Source organism: Zonotrichia albicollis, chromosome 1, assembly GCF_047830755.1.
Source record: "Zonotrichia albicollis isolate bZonAlb1 chromosome 1, bZonAlb1.hap1, whole genome shotgun sequence".
NCBI lineage: Eukaryota > Metazoa > Chordata > Aves > Passeriformes > Passerellidae > Zonotrichia > Zonotrichia albicollis.
The window spans coordinates 44,345,258-44,363,316 of NC_133819.1; the positions used below are offsets into that span (position 1 = coordinate 44,345,258).

The 18,059-nt window shown below is 41.2% G+C and overlaps 1 protein-coding gene across 7 annotated transcripts in view; it reads left to right on the top strand.

The window, feature by feature from the left end:
* The first annotated feature begins 854 nt into the window (after positions 1-854).
* FYCO1 (FYVE and coiled-coil domain autophagy adaptor 1) overlaps positions 855-18,059 on the top strand; it is a 45,558-nt gene continuing 28,353 nt past the window's right edge. For 2 of the 7 annotated variants that reach the window (XM_074539872.1, XM_074539883.1), the window contains exons 1-5: positions 9,892-10,330; positions 12,271-12,377; positions 13,493-13,618; positions 16,849-16,955; positions 17,809-17,952. In XM_074539872.1, coding sequence (XP_074395973.1) covers positions 10,276-10,330; positions 12,271-12,377; positions 13,493-13,618; positions 16,849-16,955; positions 17,809-17,952 — 539 coding nt within the window. In that variant the 5' untranslated portion in view covers positions 9,892-10,275. Of the gene's footprint in view, positions 1,004-1,545; positions 1,909-9,873; positions 10,331-12,270; positions 12,378-13,492; positions 13,619-16,848; positions 16,956-17,808; positions 17,953-18,059 lie in introns of those variants that run through there. The other 5 variants (XM_014274244.3, XM_074539836.1, XM_014274248.3 and 2 more) reach the window with 5 other exon arrangements.

Genomic DNA, 18,059 nt, shown 5'->3' on the forward strand with positions numbered 1-18,059 from the left:
TTAATACCTCCAGGGATGGTGACTCCTCCACCTCCTGGGGCAGCTCATTCCAATGCCTAATCACCCTTTCTGTGAAGAAATTCCGCCTAATGTCCAACCTAAACCTCCCCTGGCACAGCTTGAGACTATGCCCTCTCATCCCTTCAGTTCAGGGATGAGGATTTTCCTTTCATCAACTGGCAAGAGTAGAGAGGCAAAATCTGCTTCATACCAGATTTATCATGCTTGACTTTCACATTTACCTCAAGTTGTCCGTGCAAAGAGCTTGACCTGATGTGCAAATGAGGAAAAAAAAACCCACTAAAAAAACCCCAGATACTATTCTGTATCTGTATGTACCCCATACAGATACAGAATAGTCATAAAAGCAAGTCAGTGCCATATTAAAATGTATTAAAACAAACAACAAAAATTTATTAAGGTGTTGTTTTTTTTTTTTTTCTCAGTGGTGCCCAGCAACAGGCCAAGGAGGAATGGCCAATAAGTCAAAACACAGGGACGTTTCACCTCAGCGTGAGCAAGAATTTTACATTGAGGGTGGCAGAGCACTGAACAGGCTGCCCAGGCAGGCCATGGAGTCTCCCTCTCTGGAGACATTCCAAACCCACCTGGCCGCGTTCCTGTGTCACCTGCTGGAGGTGACTCTGCCTTGGCAGGGGGTTGGACCAGGAGTCTCCAGAGTCCAACCCAACCCTAAGGACTCTGTGATTCTGTAAAGAGCGACCCTTGCGTGAGGCCACCAGAAACAGCAGCCTCCCCGAAAGGAAACCATCCCAAAACTGCAGCTGTAGCCGAAAGCGACGATTTCTCCCCCAAAGCCGCTCCAAAGCCCTCAGCTCTCCCCGCGGCGCTCGGTCTCCGCCACCTCCCGGCGCCGCAGCCCGACACCGCCCCAGCTGTGGGGCGGCCCCTCCGCGGCCTCACGGGAGTTGTAGTCGGGCGGGGAGCGCCGGAGCCTCGCCCCGGGCCGCCTGTGCGCGACATGGCGGCGGCGGCCGCGCAGGTACCGAGCGACCCTTCCCGCGCACCCCTGAGGGAGCGCGGCGGGGCCGGGGGCGGGGAGGTGGCGGCGGGCGGAGGGAGCTGACGGGGAGAGGGGGAAGTGACTTCGGCGGCTTCCACTTGTTGCTTCGCCGGGCTCGGCTTCGAGGGGAGGAGCCCTGGCGGGGCGAGAGTTGCCGGGCGCTTTAGGGGGTGCCCGGGTCGGCTCAGCGGCGGAGTGAGCGCGGGCATGGCAGGGGTACATCAGCCCGGGGTGGGCTGGATGTCGGCTGGCATCGCCTGGGAGCCCCCGGGAACGGAGGGTCCCCGTCCTTCAGGGCCACCACCTAGACCCAGTCCCCTGAAGTGTCATCGTGTCCCGCTGTGAGCGCTGACTTTAGGCCGACATCAGCGCTGCCCTCTGTTTGCTGCCCTCCTGCAGCTGCAGGGAGAACGGAGTCACCCTGCTGGAAACCAAACACCCGCCCGCGTCCGTGCCGTCACCCCGCTGTAAAGTGCTGACAGGCAAATATTTGCCGCGGCCCTAATCCCACTTTGCCCTTGTGTCGGCAAATCTGCGGCGGATGGATAGGGAGAGGGTTTTGCTGGCACACGGGGAGGCTGGGGCTGTCTCCAGAGCAGATGCCGGGTTTGCAGCCGGCCCTCCTCCTCCGGCTTATGTTGATCCTGGTAATCCAGAGTGAGCAAGGAGAAGGAAAAAACCCAAGGTTTTAGTGAAATGGTTGTCTGCTGCCTTTGGACACGGGATTCCGCTCGGGCAGAGGTGCTGCGGTGGTGAGTCGGGCTGTGGAGGGGCTGTGCCGTGTTCTGGAAGCTGGTGAATCCCCTGGTGCTGCAGCTGCCCCAGCACTGGGCCCCCTTTTCTGTCCGGGTCACTGCATCCAGCCTGCCGCTGATTTTTGCAAGGTTGGTTTGGCACACAGACTTGGTCAGCTGTAGACTTCACTCTCCTGGTTTTGCCTGTCACTTGAAACCAAGCTTGAAGTTTTAAATTTGAGGTTGAACAGAGGGAGAAGTACCAGGCCTTTATTTCTTTAATGCTGAAGAGTGAAAGTGGATGATTTTATCCAGCTCTGACTTTGCATGCTCATGAAGGCAAGCCAGGGTGAAACTTACAGGGTAAAACATGTTCTCTTTCTGGTCAGTAGCATGGCAACATGTTCTCTCTTACTGCCATGCCATAGTGTGTTTTATGTTTTCCAGATTTTATGGTGTGCAAGGCAGTTTCTTAGAGTCTTCCAATGATCCTCGTGGGAGTGCTTGAATTTAAAAAATGTTCTAGCATTCCAAATAGTGTTTCCCAACATTCACATTTAGGAGACTGTGCTGCAGTTTAAAAGTTGTACCTTAAGATACTGTGGTGCAAAACAACTGATAGTCAATTTTGCTCTGCTTGTTGTAGTATACATATGTAATATCTGTAGTATATATATCTGAGAGCATTTGTTATAAACCTGGTTTCACTACTACTTCACAAGAACCTGTTAGTTATGGAGCCTGATTTTCATGTATAAAGGAGTCTCTTATGTACACCATTTGATAACAGTGAAAGAGTGTATTATGTTTGCAGTCCCTCTCTCCACTGCTAGAGGGTTACATAAAAGGAATAGGAATTGTCCTAACATCCTGGAGGCTGGGTTCCTCTTGTTTGGTGCATGATGGAGACCTAAAGAAACAACTAGGGAGACAAAACTAGTCAAGATGTAGTCTGTGAAATTGCAGAAATTTTGGAGTAGACTCAAGGGAAAGTAATACTGAAATTTTTAAATCCAGATAGTTATTTGTTTTTCTTAGTTGATCACATTTAAAAATTAACAGTTATTTATTTATCAGATAAATGTCAAACTCTTCTACTATTCTTTACATGTTTTTGAGATTATTAAACTTAAGGGAACTATAAGAACCCTAAGTGTTTTTATTGTTACACATTATCATTTTAATATATTTATTTGTTTGTATTACTGTGTGTTTATTAGTTTGGTTTCGCCAATGCAAGGACCCTTTAGCAGCTTGTATCTAATCTAGTTCATATTTTGATGTAGTAATTCCATTTTGTTCATGGAGAGGTGGCTGTTTGTGTCCAAAAATTCTCTAATAATAATAATTTAAAATCCTTTGCCCAAATGTATTCTGAAGAAGGTTTTACAGTTTGTAACACTGATAGAAAGAGCAGAACTTTTTTATGCAAAGTGCCTGGATCTCAGTGCAAGCACGGGACCTTGACTTGTATGCCCTTCCTTTGGTTTAATACTTTTGCCCATGTTGTTATTCTGTGTTGATTGGTGGTATAGTGACCTTAGCAGGTATTTACAAACAGTTAACCTCTGAATGAGTCCTGCTGGGAAGAAGGATGAGGACAGGAAAGGTCCTGCTACTGCTACAAGGCAGTTTAGGTTTCAAAGGTGAACTGGTTGGATCAGGATATCCCAAATAACTGGGCTCATGCCAAATCAGCGTCATCTGTGAGCCTGTCTCCTCCCAGCCACCCAGCATGACAGTGTCATACAGGCATCTCGTCCAAATGCTTCGAAATCTTTGGAATTTTTAACTCTGAAATTTCCTCTTTCCCCCAAAAATGGTGACCCTCACTGGAAAACACAAGAAAAGAGGGAGAGAGGAAATACTCCATTCTTCCTGCTACAGAGGAAGGAAAAGAAGAATTCTTTCTGTTGACTCTGGGCAGCATGACTCACTCAGTGGCCTGTCAGTTTGGGTTGTCTCAGCCTGGTTTTTGCTTGCCTCACCCTCTATTTGCTCTACATGTGTGGTCAAAACCTGTAATTTTCAGGGTTGCAAGTTGGTATTTCACTGGGAACTGCATATAGGCCAGGAGTTATTCTGGGGAGCTGCTGGCTGGAGGGAGGACACATGAGGTGCTGCAAGTGGGCAAGGCTCAACACCCATCTGCCAGACTTGCCAAAACCATTAGCTGGAGGAAGCATTTTCAAGGACTTCTGAAACCTCAGCTTGGAGGGACAGTGTGCAGCAGTAGATACAGAGGTAAAAAGTGCTGCTGAGGAAGGGTCCCAGTAAAATCCAGGATTTAATTGTTGTTGGTTTTAACTATCCCGAAGTCTCAGACGTGGCTGAGGTACTTTAGTCAGGCCAAGCTTGCTGAGGAAGTTAATGAGGCTCAGAGACCAATTTTGGAGACCTGAAAGAGATTTTGGCATCTTCAAGCTTGTACAATGAGCGAGTTGAGTGCCATGAATCACCAAATGCTCCTCTACAGCTGGAAGTCCTCTGGTGTTTCTGTTTCTGTAGGTGTCTACGTGGTGCTCCTCAGAGTAGCTCCTCCTGATTGTCATGTGCCTGGCCTGAAGAATGTATAAGGCATTTAAATGGTTGTATGAGTTGTAGAGAGAAAGAGCAGATTTTGTGGCTGGGAGGGACACAGGGAGAATTGTTTGGGAGAATGAGAGCATGAAGGGGAAAAAAAGCCTTTTCACTTTTGAATGAATTCTGTCTTTTCAGCTCACCATACAGGCATTGAGACAGCAGAGGTACCTTCTCCCAGGGGGAGTGAAGTAGGATGGGAGCAGTGTGGAGAAGCAAGTCTCTGGGAGAGTTATGGTTGGGTTAAGTGATAGATGTTAGTAAACAAGGTGTAGCTTTCCTGACATGGGACACAGTGTGGCGTGTCCTAAGGGAAAAGGGCAGGCAAGTTTGTTAAAAGCAATACTTGTAAAATTCCTGTTATCAGAAGAGACCTCTTCACTTTGTAAACTGACTGCTTCCTCAAACAGGGAAGTTCTGTCATCATGAGATAGGGCTGAGACAAGGTTGTCTTTGTGAGATACGTACTAGGTCATCCCTTTGGTGTTGTTTGCAGAAAGTGGTCATTTGAGTTCATGTTGTTCAGCAGTTATTGATGTGAAGGAATATCAGAGACAAAACAAAATTTTCTCCAAGTCAGGAATCTGTGTCCCTAGTCTGATGCATGTGTCCTCTTTGGCAGAGTACAGTGTAAGGTTTTAAAAGGTTTCAATCCAGGTATTAGAGTGGAGATCCAGTTTGATAGGTGAAGCATTAAAAAAAAAAATGTTAGGGTGCCAGCTTTGTCCACTCAAGGTTAAATATTAACTCAGTCTCATGGAGTTCTTATTGTGCCACTGTATACTCTTGTCTGTTACCTAGTTTTCATCTTTTTCTGAGAAGAGGTTGCAAATACAAGGAATAGGGATGGAATGTAGGTCAGTTGTCCATAGAATAGAGAAGATTGCACAAAAAAACCTTTAAAACTTTACTGATTCTTTTGTGTCAGTCTCTTCTGTCAGGTTAGGGGTACAACCTGTATTTTATGAATGTCATTAGTTAGTGTTCTTATGCTGTGAAATGTAAATATTCCTAGAGCACAAGAGCCTTCTCACAAAAAAGCTTTACTGTAAGGAGTCCTTAACTACATAAATGCTCCTTTTCTGCCAAGCATTTGTGAAATGTGAATGTTTTTATGCTTTTCATCTAGTTACTCTCTTCTGCTATGTTATGATACTCTGAGAATTTGTTTTTCTGGACATGTGTTTTCTGTGAGATGTCTTTTATTGCTAATTGTTTATATTCCCAAACCATGTTTTTGTCACTGAAATGTGAAGTTTTGTTGGTTTAGAAAATGAAGGGGAATGATTAATTTGAAAAGAAAATTTCACTTCTCAGAATGGGAACCCTAGCTGTCTTTCAGGCTGTGCCTGCCTTTTGCTTTTAATCCTCCTATTTAATATAGTCCAGTATGTGCTTCTATCAGTTACATATCTTTGTATGCAATGTTAAAGCACAAAGGGTTGAGTTCCCCTATAAAAAGCACGTTTGTGCGTGACAGAAGAATCATGCTGTCTCTTTTATACCTCAGATCCTTACTTTCAGCAAATAGCTCTCCAGCTTTGGGGATATGTGGCTCTATGTGCCTGCATGGTACAAAATGAGAAAAGCTGCAGCACAGCTACCGTGAATTTCACTGAGGCTCTCTGTTTGCTGCAACAACAAAGTACAAAGTATTTTTTTTCTGGATTACTGGAATGAAATTATTTAGCTAAATCAATGCTGTTGCAGTTCTGAGAGTTAGGGACTTTTTTTCCCCCAGTTCTTCTTTCATCTTTGCCATGAGGTTTGCATTCAGTGTCTTTTGTCAATGTGTCTTGTAGCCAGCTGGATAACCGGGTAGGCTGTTTGGAGTTTTTTTCCATTGTGTGCCTTGCAGTTATCAGTCAGTATCTGCTTTTATAGAACTTATCATGTTCACCCTACACAAAGAAATAATGCAGTTAAAGTTATGACTTACAAACATAGGATTTTTCTCAGTGTATTCCCTTGCCTGTTTTGTTTCATATAGAATGTTAGAAACAGTGTAGGATTGTGGGCACCAAATAATTAAAGGTCTTGTGATACCACGTGGGGCCATGTGATGAAGTGCTCTTGTTTGGAACAACTAGATCAGAGTAATCATATTAAAAAGAGATATTTCCGTAAGCAGTAGAAAGTAGAGGATCTTGGTTTCCAATGAATATTTTGTGCAAATCTGATTTACTGTTTACCTGAATTACACCAAGTCTGCAGTGTGAGTTCTGCTCTTACTGCACACTGAAAACACATTTGGGTGGGGAATGGATTCTCTGGTATCAGGCTATAACAGAGATCTCACTGTAGCATTTTTAACAATGCAGAAACACTTTGCTCATGGACATCCTCCCTGCTTCCTGTTTTCATTGCACATGGAGAAGTAGTATTTTGAAGATGTTATATTTTGAAGATGGCTGCCTTCTGTCAAAGTTGCCTAAAACTGCCCAATTGATAAAAAAATAAAAAGCTAGATGTTGGAGATGCAGACATGATGTAAAAAATGAAGATAGATAAATTTTATAGAATCAGATTAAATATAGGCCATTGTAGCTACTTCATTAACCAGTTTAATTATAGTCATTGTACTTTGTTGCCTGTTTTATATGTGTCTCACTCCCCTTCAGGTAAATCTTTCCTTTTCTTGTATGTGGGCTATTTCCTTTCTGCTTCTTTCTTTAATCTCCAGGATATCCTCCTCTGTAAAGAAGATTGCCACCCCCACACTAGCACTTATGCCAGCAGGGAGGGCAGGAGCCACCTTCAGAGATCAGCAGGCACGGCCCAGGAGTGCGAGGAGGGACTGGTGGCATGCCCTGTCTTGCCTCCTCTGTGCCAGGTCCTTGGCGTAGCTGTGCTGGTGTCATTGCAGTTCTGGGCAAGTTAATGCCATCAGCCTTAGTCCAGTGCTGTTATATAAAAGGTAACAATGCATCATCTAAAAAGCTCCCGACCCACAGCAGGTCACTCATGCCTGAAGAATGTATCATGCTGTTTTCACATAGCAAATATTTATAGGTGTGCATAGTAGGATAGGAAATGCTGGAGGAACAGAGAATTCCGGAGGAACTAAAGAATTCTGGGCAAAATGTTCTGCGATCAGGAAGGACTAGATCAGGTGTTTACAGAAGCTTTTCCTATTTTGAAACCTTGAGAAACCAGTTAAGATACATTTTCAACTTTCTTTGCCATAGGAATTGAGAGCTATGCACCTTTCTGTGGGATCAGCTGTGCTTTCTAAGAATACGTCTGGAAGGACCATGGAGGGGAGAAGAGCCTTTCTCCCCATTTTGTAGGGGAGAAGGCAAGTAGAAGTTTCAGCACATTTGCTCTATGCCATAGTCCAGGTCAAAAGATCCTCTTCAGCTCTGGGAAAAGGGGATAAATGCATGTGTCATCTGTGGGAGCTGATGCAAGGAAGGGAGAAGCTGTGAGACCTTGCTCCAGGTATTGAGAGGCGACAGGGAGTAGGCAGAAGAGTGGGCTGTGCAGCTTCATGCCTCCAGCTGAGTTGTGGTTTCTTTTCAGGATTCTCACATTGTACATAGGACATCCAAACAGGAATAAAGATGTGTATCTTTGGCTGCTTTGGCTCAACAAGATCAATCCACTGGGAGCACAGAGCCTTCTCTTGCCCTGTGCCACTGAGCTGTTGTGCACCCAGTAGTCATTTATTTGGGGCTTCTGGGCATACACACTGATTTAAGCTGTGCTAATGGGGCTGGGGAAACTGAACAGCCTTAGTCCTGTTCCAGTGAATGCCTGCCTGTGCACCCTGCTGGGAATTAGCACTTGACAAGGTCCCATGCTGTGCCTGGCTGCCATAGGATGCCCAGGGTCCCACTCCCTGCTGGTTATTGCTAAATAAAGGCTCAATTTCCAACTTCCTACTCTCTCTGTAGATGCCCGCAGTTGATCTGCTCGCTGTTTTCCTGGCATGCCTCTTCCAAAGCCTTTGTGTCTCTGGAGCCTTGAATGGGAGCTTATTCTGTCCTTTGGGAAGCACAGGCACGACCCCTCGTTGGTCCTTGCTCTTTTCCCTCTTTGTGTGAGGAAAAGGTTTGGACACGCTTTTTGTCTTTCATTGCCCACGCGGCAGAGTCTTCTCGCTTCAGCTACTTTCTGTAACAGTTGCCAAACTGACCAGGTCGGCTAATATTACCGTGAGTGCTTAGAAAAGGAAACATTGACTCACTGAGTTTGTTACTCTTGCTTTTGTTCGGTAGTACCCAAACTGTCCCAAGAAGTGTGGTACTTTGTATGGTCTCTGGGTAGCATTGAGATAGGAATCTTGGATATGTCACATTATTGATTTAAGGTAAAAAAACTGTGTTTGGCACCACAGGTCAGGTAGTCTATGCGATTCTGGTCTTCTGTCCCTGAAGCGTCTGGTTGTGGTGGGGATTTTGCAGGCCAAAGTCTTTCCCCAGACAGCACATGGTCCACGTGACACTTGTGTCATAACATAACAACTAAAATCAAAACATGGAAATGGAAACTAGCATGTAACAAAGCACTGGTATGCAGAGAAACTCAGGAGTAAGCCTAGTTTCAGCCTTCTCTTTATACTTGATGTTCTTCTGTCTCTATGGCTTTGTTAATGTTTGCTTTGTTTCAAACAGAAAAGAATACAGGATCACATTGGGATCACTTCCTAGCAATACCTTAATACATAGGGTAGGAAGGATGGTCTGTTTGATTAATTCAGACACTTTCTTCAGCCATGCCAGTGAAGCTCTTTTGGGAGTGAAAGAATGGAAAGAGAAAGGAGATATAATAATGTGACATTCACATTAGATAAAAAAGTTTGCAAGATATTAATTACAACTTAATTTCATTGTAGTTCAGCTTGAATCATAACAAAAGCACTGATATGTAACAGCAATTTTTCTAAAGATTCAGTGCTTTGGGTGTTGTCTTTGCTTGAAACTTTGGCTATACCTCTGCAGACAGAATTCTGGACAACCTTTCAATAGGATGCTTAGTATAGGTTCCCTATGTAGTTTCTATGTGGCTTTTTTCTTTGAATGATTGTTCCCAGTTTAGCTTTGGAAAGATTACATCCCCAGGCATGGTTGTTTTATTAAAGTGTTTGAGGTTTTTAATTAATTTTACCTTAAGAAAGATTTTCTGTGAGTGCCAAGTATAACTCATCCTAAGCAAAGAAGGCGGTGCAAGGTGTGTTGATCCAGCCAGGGATGCTGTAACAGAGCTTAAAATAAAGTGGTGTCATCTTGCATGTGTAGGGAACAGTGGGTTCTGAGAAAGGGTTGTGAGGTGCTCCTTGTGCTAAAATCACACTCCAGTATTAAATATTTAAGTAGTTCTTGCACATTAAAAATATGCTCCAGTGTCAGAGAGTCAAGCATGTATCATTTTTGACTCCTTGGCTTGTGCCTACTCTGTGTCTTGAAAGTCCTTCTGAAATGGAAAATTTGTCTTACCTTTTACTCTACAGCCCTTAGGGAAGATCTGGCAGAGAGTTTGGAGAGGGAAAATCACGTGTCATTGGAACCTTCCTCAGGGTCACAAGATAGATTGAGTGAAATGCCAGCCAGAGCTGAGCTGTACTACCAAATGTGTTGTAACTCCAGCCAGAGAAAATTGCTCTCTGAGGTTTGCTTGGTTGTTTTGAAAGATATAACTGAAGAAATAACTGAAATGGAAAGTGAAAACTAGAAGAAAACATTAAGGAGATTCCTGGCAAAGAGTGGGCTTTGGAATTCATTACTCAACAGGATCTAAAATGTCAAAACATTTATTTTCTACTCATTTGAGCTGATAAAGACTTCCATTTTATTTTTGACTTTTACAATTGCAGGTGTCACTGAGAAAAATAATCATCATCAACCCAATGGTCTTCAAGGATATGAACTCTGCAGTTTTTATCTAGATGGATGAAAAGGTTACCGGCCCAGGAGGGGAGTTCCTTTTGTTCCCAAGATGGCAGCCACGAGTGGCGAAAGCCAGCTGCAGCGGATTATCAGAGACTTGCAAGGTACACGGAGAGCCATGCTGACAGATACCTTCTGGAGGCTGGGCTGCATCCAGCCTGGGTTTGGATAACAGAGAGGAGGAGTTGTGTTTTCTATTGTGTAACTTTTTCCTGTAGCATTGTAGCAACATAATTCAAAGTGTGCAGTGTGACTGATGGCTTTTTTTTTTTTGTGAGAGAAATCCTGTACCTTCTGCAGGATCCTGAGTTCTTAAATTCTGTAAATTTAAACATATAAGAGAAAAAATAAGTTTTGCACTTTAAAGAAAGGGGTGTGTGAGGTGTGCATTGTGAATTAGTACTTCATCAGCATGCACAAAGCTGTGCTGCTACAAGACTTCATGTGAAGTAAAGAGAAAGGGCCTAAAACTCAGCCTTCCTTATTGGGAAGCTGGTGTGGAGTTGATGCTAATATGGGAAGGGAAAAAACCAGGATGTAGTATTCACATTCTCTGAACAGAGAGACACATAATTTTCTCTCCCAGGATTTTTCCTGGGGAAGGCAGTGAGAAACTTAAAGAAGAAGAGAAAACAATTTTCATCTTACTACTCTTGTTTTGCAAATGCAAAATGTGTTACAGAGATTGTTTACCTAAAGTGATTTGCTAATTAGACACCAGTGAAAGTTGTTTTGATTCTTTGGCCAATTGGGTCAAAGCTGTGTCTTGACCGTCTCCAGACGGTCACAAGTTTTTTTTTAGTATCTTCGTAATATAGTATTTCTTTAGTATGTAATTTAGTATAGTATTAGTGTTATATAATATAACTTAATAAAACATTGTTCCACTTTCTAAAATCATGGAGTCAGAGCACATTATTCCCCAAATAGAGTCACCCTATATCGATTACATTGATACCAGGAGGCCAAACCTAGCTGGGAAAGAAGACCCAGAGGAAGGGTGCTGGAGAATTACACCGGCTGTTCTTGCTGCAGTGGAACCTGTCTTCCACTAGAAGTAGCCAACTTCATTTAAACAGCTCTGCTGAAGGCAGAATTGTTATCGGATTCATAACAGTTTTTCTGCTTTCTTTCTGCTGTCCTAATCAGCTGCCTCTCCCAAGATTCTGATATTTTTCCTTTTAATTTTTATTAAATAAAAGGTATATGCACCAAAGCTGAAAATCTACACCTTCCTGTAACATAAAAAACGAGATCTATGTGACTACTAACAAGCAGAAATTTTAATTTGCAAAGAGTTATTGAGTGGGACTGGGACCTAAAGCTCACTCATTCACCTGAAATAAATATAAGACCAAGGGGAAAGCAAGCTCAAAATCAGTAATTTCTGATGTTGAGAAGTACATGCTTTTGGGACTAGAGTGTCCAGGGGGACAATAAAGTGTATTTTGACTTGAGATTTCTTTACCCACTACAGGTGTACATTTCAGAAAAGTGGAGTTGCTGTATGCTTATTTTTTTTGTAAATTATTTTTCATTTGTGTTTCTAACCAGCACAAGTTGAACCTTCCTGAATAAAGCATGGAGAAGATAAATGTGCTGACTGAATGACTGTTCTCGTGTTACTGATCCCCTTTAGCAGATTACATGCTTTGTCCTTTCTAATCAGAATTCTGTTTGTCCTGTGGCAATACCTTAATGTGCACATGAGACAGCAAAAAGTTATTTCTCTTTCCTCTGCTGAGGTAGCAATTTAGCAATTGTCTGTTAGCAGGTTTTGCTAAGTGTCAGAAGTGCTAGGTATGTTTAAAGAAGAAATAATCTATACAACTGATTGAAACACTTTGAACTCCTGTTTTCTTATGGGTAGTCTCAAATTGCAAGCTTATCAGTCATTTCTTCATATTGTCATTAAGACATTTCAGCTAAAAGAAAATGAGTCCACATGCAGAGTGTCTGGGAAGAAGACATTTATTTAGTTGTTTATGGATTCAGTGCCATATGTTCTCTGCATTGGTTAACTATTTTGCTGTTTGTTTTAAAGATGCAGTGACTGAATTAAGTAAAGAATTTAAAGAAGGAGGCGAACCGATCACAGACGACAGTGTCAACTTGCAAAAATTCTCCTACAAGCTTGAGTACCTCTTACAGGTAAAAAATGATTTGTGTTGTTTGTAATCCACCAGCAAAACTTGGCCTTATTTTCTCTTGCTGACTCTTCACCCGGTGGATTTTAACTCAAATAACCATAAATATCCAGTTGAGTCTCTCTTTTTATTGTATTTTGGTGTGTGTAATAAGAGGACTGAAATATGTGCTGCCTATTATACTTATTTCAAGTGAAAATTAATGTAATCAAAAGGCAGTGCTGGAAGTTTTACTTGAGAAATGTAAGGCATTTCTTTATTGATATGAAAGATCTGAGCTTGATTTTAAAGATATATCTTGCTAAATTATCCTGAAAAAACTGTGGCAATGATATCTTGACATTTTAATGAAGAATAAATACTGGATATAAGTAATTAGTAGAATTTTCAACAATTTCATTTCGGAAAGGTTTTTTTTTTATTATATGGAAGACTTAAGGCAAAAGGCTGATTTTTAATCTGGAGTGCTGCTTCTTGTCTACCCTTAAGGTTTAAGTAAAAGAGGATGCTGCTGGGCAAACTGAAATTCAGTTTGCATAGTGTGGTGTCCACATATACTGTAATCATGCCACTGATTGCAACAAATGCTAATTTGCAACAAATGCTAATCTAACTTTAATCTAGGCAAGGAAGTTTTAATGGGGTTGCAGAGCAGAAACTGGAAAATCCTTTGGGATTTGAATGGTCCAGGGTTCAGTCCATACCCTTGCTGTATTGGTGCTCTGAACATGATTTATCTAGAGCAGGTTTTTCTGGTACATACACATGTGCTACTGCCATGCTTAATTGTAGGTCTCTGAGCAGCTGGTTGTTAGTGCCTTGCTCTTGAACAGCTGCTGAATCTGCTGCCAGTCTTTGTGTCAGGAGCTTTGAATGGATGTCTGTATTTTAAAGAGACCCAGAACATCATTATCTCTTTCTGTCAGTTAAGTAGCTTTTGTAACTGCTGGATTGCAGTGCTACAGGGCAGTGTCTCTTTCCTTTGTGAATGCATTGGCTAAAGCTAAGAGGAATTATGAAAGCACATGCTGCTGGGAGAGGAACGGGATTCCAAGTAGCTATATATAAGTGTATTTCTATTTAAATTTTTCTCATTGTATTTTGTTTTCCTGGTTTAAGTTTGACCAGAAAGAAAAAAGCACATTGCTGGGGAACAGAAAAGACTACTGGGATTATTTCTGTGATTGTCTGGCAAAAATCAAAGGAGCTAATGATGGAATCCGCTTTGTCAAGTCTATTACAGAAGTAAGTATATCAGTCAAGCGTCAGAATACGGGGTTTATGTTTTGCCATGTTTTTTCAGAGACAAGTAGCAACAAACCAAAAACAAAAAAAAAAGCTTTTAACATATAGCAAAAAAACTGTTGGGTTTTTTTTTTCTAATTTTTACATGAAGTATAAAAATGCAAGGTTACTTTTTTTACTAGGGCACTATATTATGTAGGATTCCAAAGCCTGATTCCTGTTTCTAAGACCACTTACACAAGTGAATGGACCGGTTTGTCTCTGGTTGTGCCCTGTGTTTTCATAAACTTAATGTCATTTTCTCTAAAAAGAAATTAAAAACTAAGTCAAGGGTAGAGCATGCCATCTTCAGCAAAGCTTACAGCAGGATCTGGCTCTAAGTGTAAGATGAAAGGTTCACCATGTTTAACTTTTGTTAAAACTTTTTAAACTGGTCCATAGAGTTGAGGAGGACTGACTGAGAGCAGTAATTTCATCTTCTGTCTGAACTCTGTTCCTCTGTGTGAAATGGCATGATGCATGACTAGGAATGATTGTCATTCCCTTGAGTAAGCTGTCAGGAACAGCACAAAAAGCCTTGTTCCTGTTAGATTTAGATTAGTAATAAAAGCTTTATCTTGTTAAAAACCACATTATGTCTTCAGCTTAATGCGTTGATGAAATAAAAGCTGTGAGAAGCTTTCTGTGTTGATCCTGTCTGAGTCTTTAGAATTGTTTGAAGAAGATTTTCCTAGTGGATAGAAGAGGCAGTGTTGTGGTGATTGCAGATTTCTCTGCAAAGGTGGCTGTGCTGTAGTCTTCAACAGTTTGTTGCCTGTGGTATCACCTGCATACTGCCACATGTAAAGGCTGCTCTGCTTTTTCCTTCTTCAATACCTCTGGCTCTTAAATTGTTAGCACAATGTCAGAAATTATAGTTTGGAAGCAATTTTTTACTTCAATTCATGTGCAGCCATAGAAATTAGCTTGTAGAAGGCTTCTTTAATCTTTATTGACTTGTGGTTTAGAAATACAAACTCTTAAAAAAAGAATCAGTGATCTGTTTTGGATAAGTGAACTGGCAGACTTGGGCCCAGAAATTAGGCGACACATGGCATAAATATATGTTTGTTATTCCCCTTCATTACAGGTAGAAATCAGCAGCAAATTTTGTGAACCTGGTTGGATAGAAGGACATAAAGATTTCCAAATGTCCTTTATTTGCTTACTGAACAGTACTAGTTGACTTTCAAACCTGGAAATTAACAAAAAGGAAAGAGTAATAGCAGTTAAGTTAAAGAACAGTCAGATATTCAACAGCTTCTTCTGCTCTGCTTTCAGTGCTTCTAATATTAGGGTGCACAATATGCTAGAGAGGTGGAGCAAGGAAGCAAATAAGGATATCCTGGAAAATGTTACCTGTTAATTAAGTAGAGGGCCTTATTCTTGAGAGCAGTAGGTGAGCAGTGAGTTCTGGTCATTCCCCTTTCCCTTTCCAAAGGTGATTACACTGAATACACATCTTTCCAAATATTTACAGCCATACACTACACTTTAGCTACAATGTTTGCTGGCAACATGGAAATAGTGTCAATTCCAGACACTCTGACTCCCTGATTTCTAACAGGGCTCCAGCAGGAAGTGGCATGGTTTTGTTTCCTAGTCAAATAGTCTTTGGCTACTTTTAGCTGCATAAATGTGAATATTTTCCTCTGGTTCTCCTAATGTAACTTTTTTTTCTGATGTCTCCATATTGCTTATAGAGAGTATCAGAATTTAAATTGATAAACCAATGGGAGTAAGGATAGGATTAATTCTGTGGCTTCCAGGATTTGGGTTTTTTTTTGGACAGTTCTTAAGATATTCACTAAATATGCCTAGTTAGGAAAAAAACACTTGTAAGCTCCTGTGCACAGAGTAGGGATAGCATCTCCCTGAAGAAATGCTCAGATATCTGCAGGGTGAAAACCAGGTGGTAAATTAAATTAAATTTGCTGTTTCTGGGATACTTAGTGCTTAGGGACTGTGGCATTTTGCACTATATATTCTGTAGAATTCAAAACAAAAATCAGTAAAAAGTGTTGCTGTCTTTGCTTACATTTCATTGGGGTTCCATTTATAAGGAACATTTTTGTATGTAGTGGGTTACTGAACTAAATGAAGAGCTTGTGTTACTTCAGAGCAGAAGCCCAGTAACAGCAGAAACAGGGAAGCTGAGGGTATTGCTCTCACTTCAGCACAGTGGAATACTGATCACTGGGAAAGAAAGCTTGTGTGGCCTCTGAGCCTTCTTTCACACTAACCTTTCAAGCAAAGTCTACAGTAGCCTACTAACTTGTGCCTCAGCCTCTCTATTATTTGTCTTGGCTTCTATTTTAAATCATAAATGTGTTTGCTTTGTTAGTTAGATGAGCAGTTAGGTGAGAAATTCTTTCATCCTTTTCCATTTCTGAATTGATTACTGACTTTGATGGAAAGAAGAAACACCACTATTCAGTGTTTCACTATTTTGCTGGACAGAAAATGCTTCAGATGTAAAAACAAAGTATTGATTTTTCAAGTCAATAGCTATAAAAAGTTCAGTACTGAGCTTTGTTATCCCTTATGTTGATTTAACAGCTGTTTTCATAAAAGGTCCATTAATTTTGGTTCTGCAGCTGTTCTTGATCTGAAAAAATAATTAGATTTTAATCAACTTAGCAGCTAAATAAGAAAGGCTTTTTGCATTTGTATGGGGTTACTGTGTCCATGGGGATGTGTATTTGTACATGTGTACATCTTTGTTCTATGACTTAATCTTTCCTAAAGCTCTTCCAGCTGTGGCCATACACATCTTCAGTAACTTAAGCTGTCACTTCCATCTTGGCTGGGCACATTGAGATTTGCCTTTTATTTTGAAGTGTTCTTAGCACAGTCTGTGGTCTGGTACTCAATATATTAGATGATTCATTGATCCTGTGGTGCTTTTTATATTATTATAAAGTGAACAATAGCCAGCTGTAGAAACAAATCCATTATTCTGAAAAGATTCCACCCAATGACAGACTTAGGAAAAGGTGTTTGTTTCTCAGTGGCAGTTCTTACTGACTTCCTTTACAACTTTTTCCTTTACAACTTTTTCCTTTACAACTTTTTGCTTTAAGTGGCTTATTGTGAGTATTTTTGTGCTGCTTTGTAGGCTGTTCTGGCCATGTCTCTACATGATCACAAATGATATTTAATTTTTTTTTCTTGTGGTTTCTCCCTTCAAGCTACGAACCTCTCTTGGAAAAGGAAGAGCATTTATTCGTTATTCCCTGGTTCACCAAAGGCTAGCAGACACCTTGCAGCAATGTTTTATGAACACCAAAGTGACCAGGTGAATAGCAAAGCACTTTTTAACTCATGGGTGTTTGCTCAGTGTGATCAAGCAACATCACCTTATTGAAAGAAATTGAAACACTTCCAGTTGTTTGGCTTAGAGAGCTGGTAATAGGATATGAAGGATCATAGACCTTTTGGCCTGGGTCACTGGTTCATGCCTATCTTGGGCTTGTAAAGATTGAAAGTTATTACAGCTTAATATATGTGGAGTGGGTTGTGCTGATGCTTCTGTACGTCAGTTTCAAAGGTCATGTATTTGTAAGTATTGAAGATCCTGGGTTTGATGGACTATTCATCATGAGAGAGGAATAATTTGGATATGTTGCACAAAGCCCACGAAGCATTTACATATATCTGTGGATGGTCACACAAAGGACCCAACTTGCCCTTGGCCAGGAAATTCCAAAAATAGTTTGTGTTTGGTTGGAGGGGTGCTGCTAGGGCTTTAAGAAAAAGCCAGCTATTTTCATGATGTATTTATCTCTGGATGCTGCTTTCTGTTCCTCATTTTTGATGTATTAAATGTATGCTTTAGTTACTGTGTGATTATCCAGTGTATTGCAAATATTTTTTATTTTCAGTGATTTGCCCAAGCGCTTGAGGAAAAAACATTTTGTGCAGGGATTCCTTTAAAGATGTGGAATTAATTAAATTTGTTTCATTTCATTGACATTGAAGGGATAGAATATTGTTTGGTGGGTCTAATTGTTTTCATTTGTGTTTAAAATACTGTATTATAGTTTTTCTGTTGTGGAGTGAATAATGATGTAGGGAGTTTTATGTAAGAGAAACTACTGCTTCCCTTTTGCCTATGAATGAGTATTACTTCTCTTTTGTTTGTTTTCAAGTGACTGGTACTATGCAAGAAGTCCATTTCTGAATTCCAAAATGAGTTCTGACATTGTGGGTCAACTCTATGAGCTCACTGATGTTCAGTTTGACTTGGCATCAAGAGGCTATGATTTAGATGCTGCTTGGCCAGCATTTGCCAGGTAAGATGGAGCCACATTGTGATTTTGTATTTACAAGGCCATAAAACACCTGCTTGCTAAAGAATCTGTAAAAGCTCCTGCTTTTGTGGGTAGGAGCACTTGTGTTT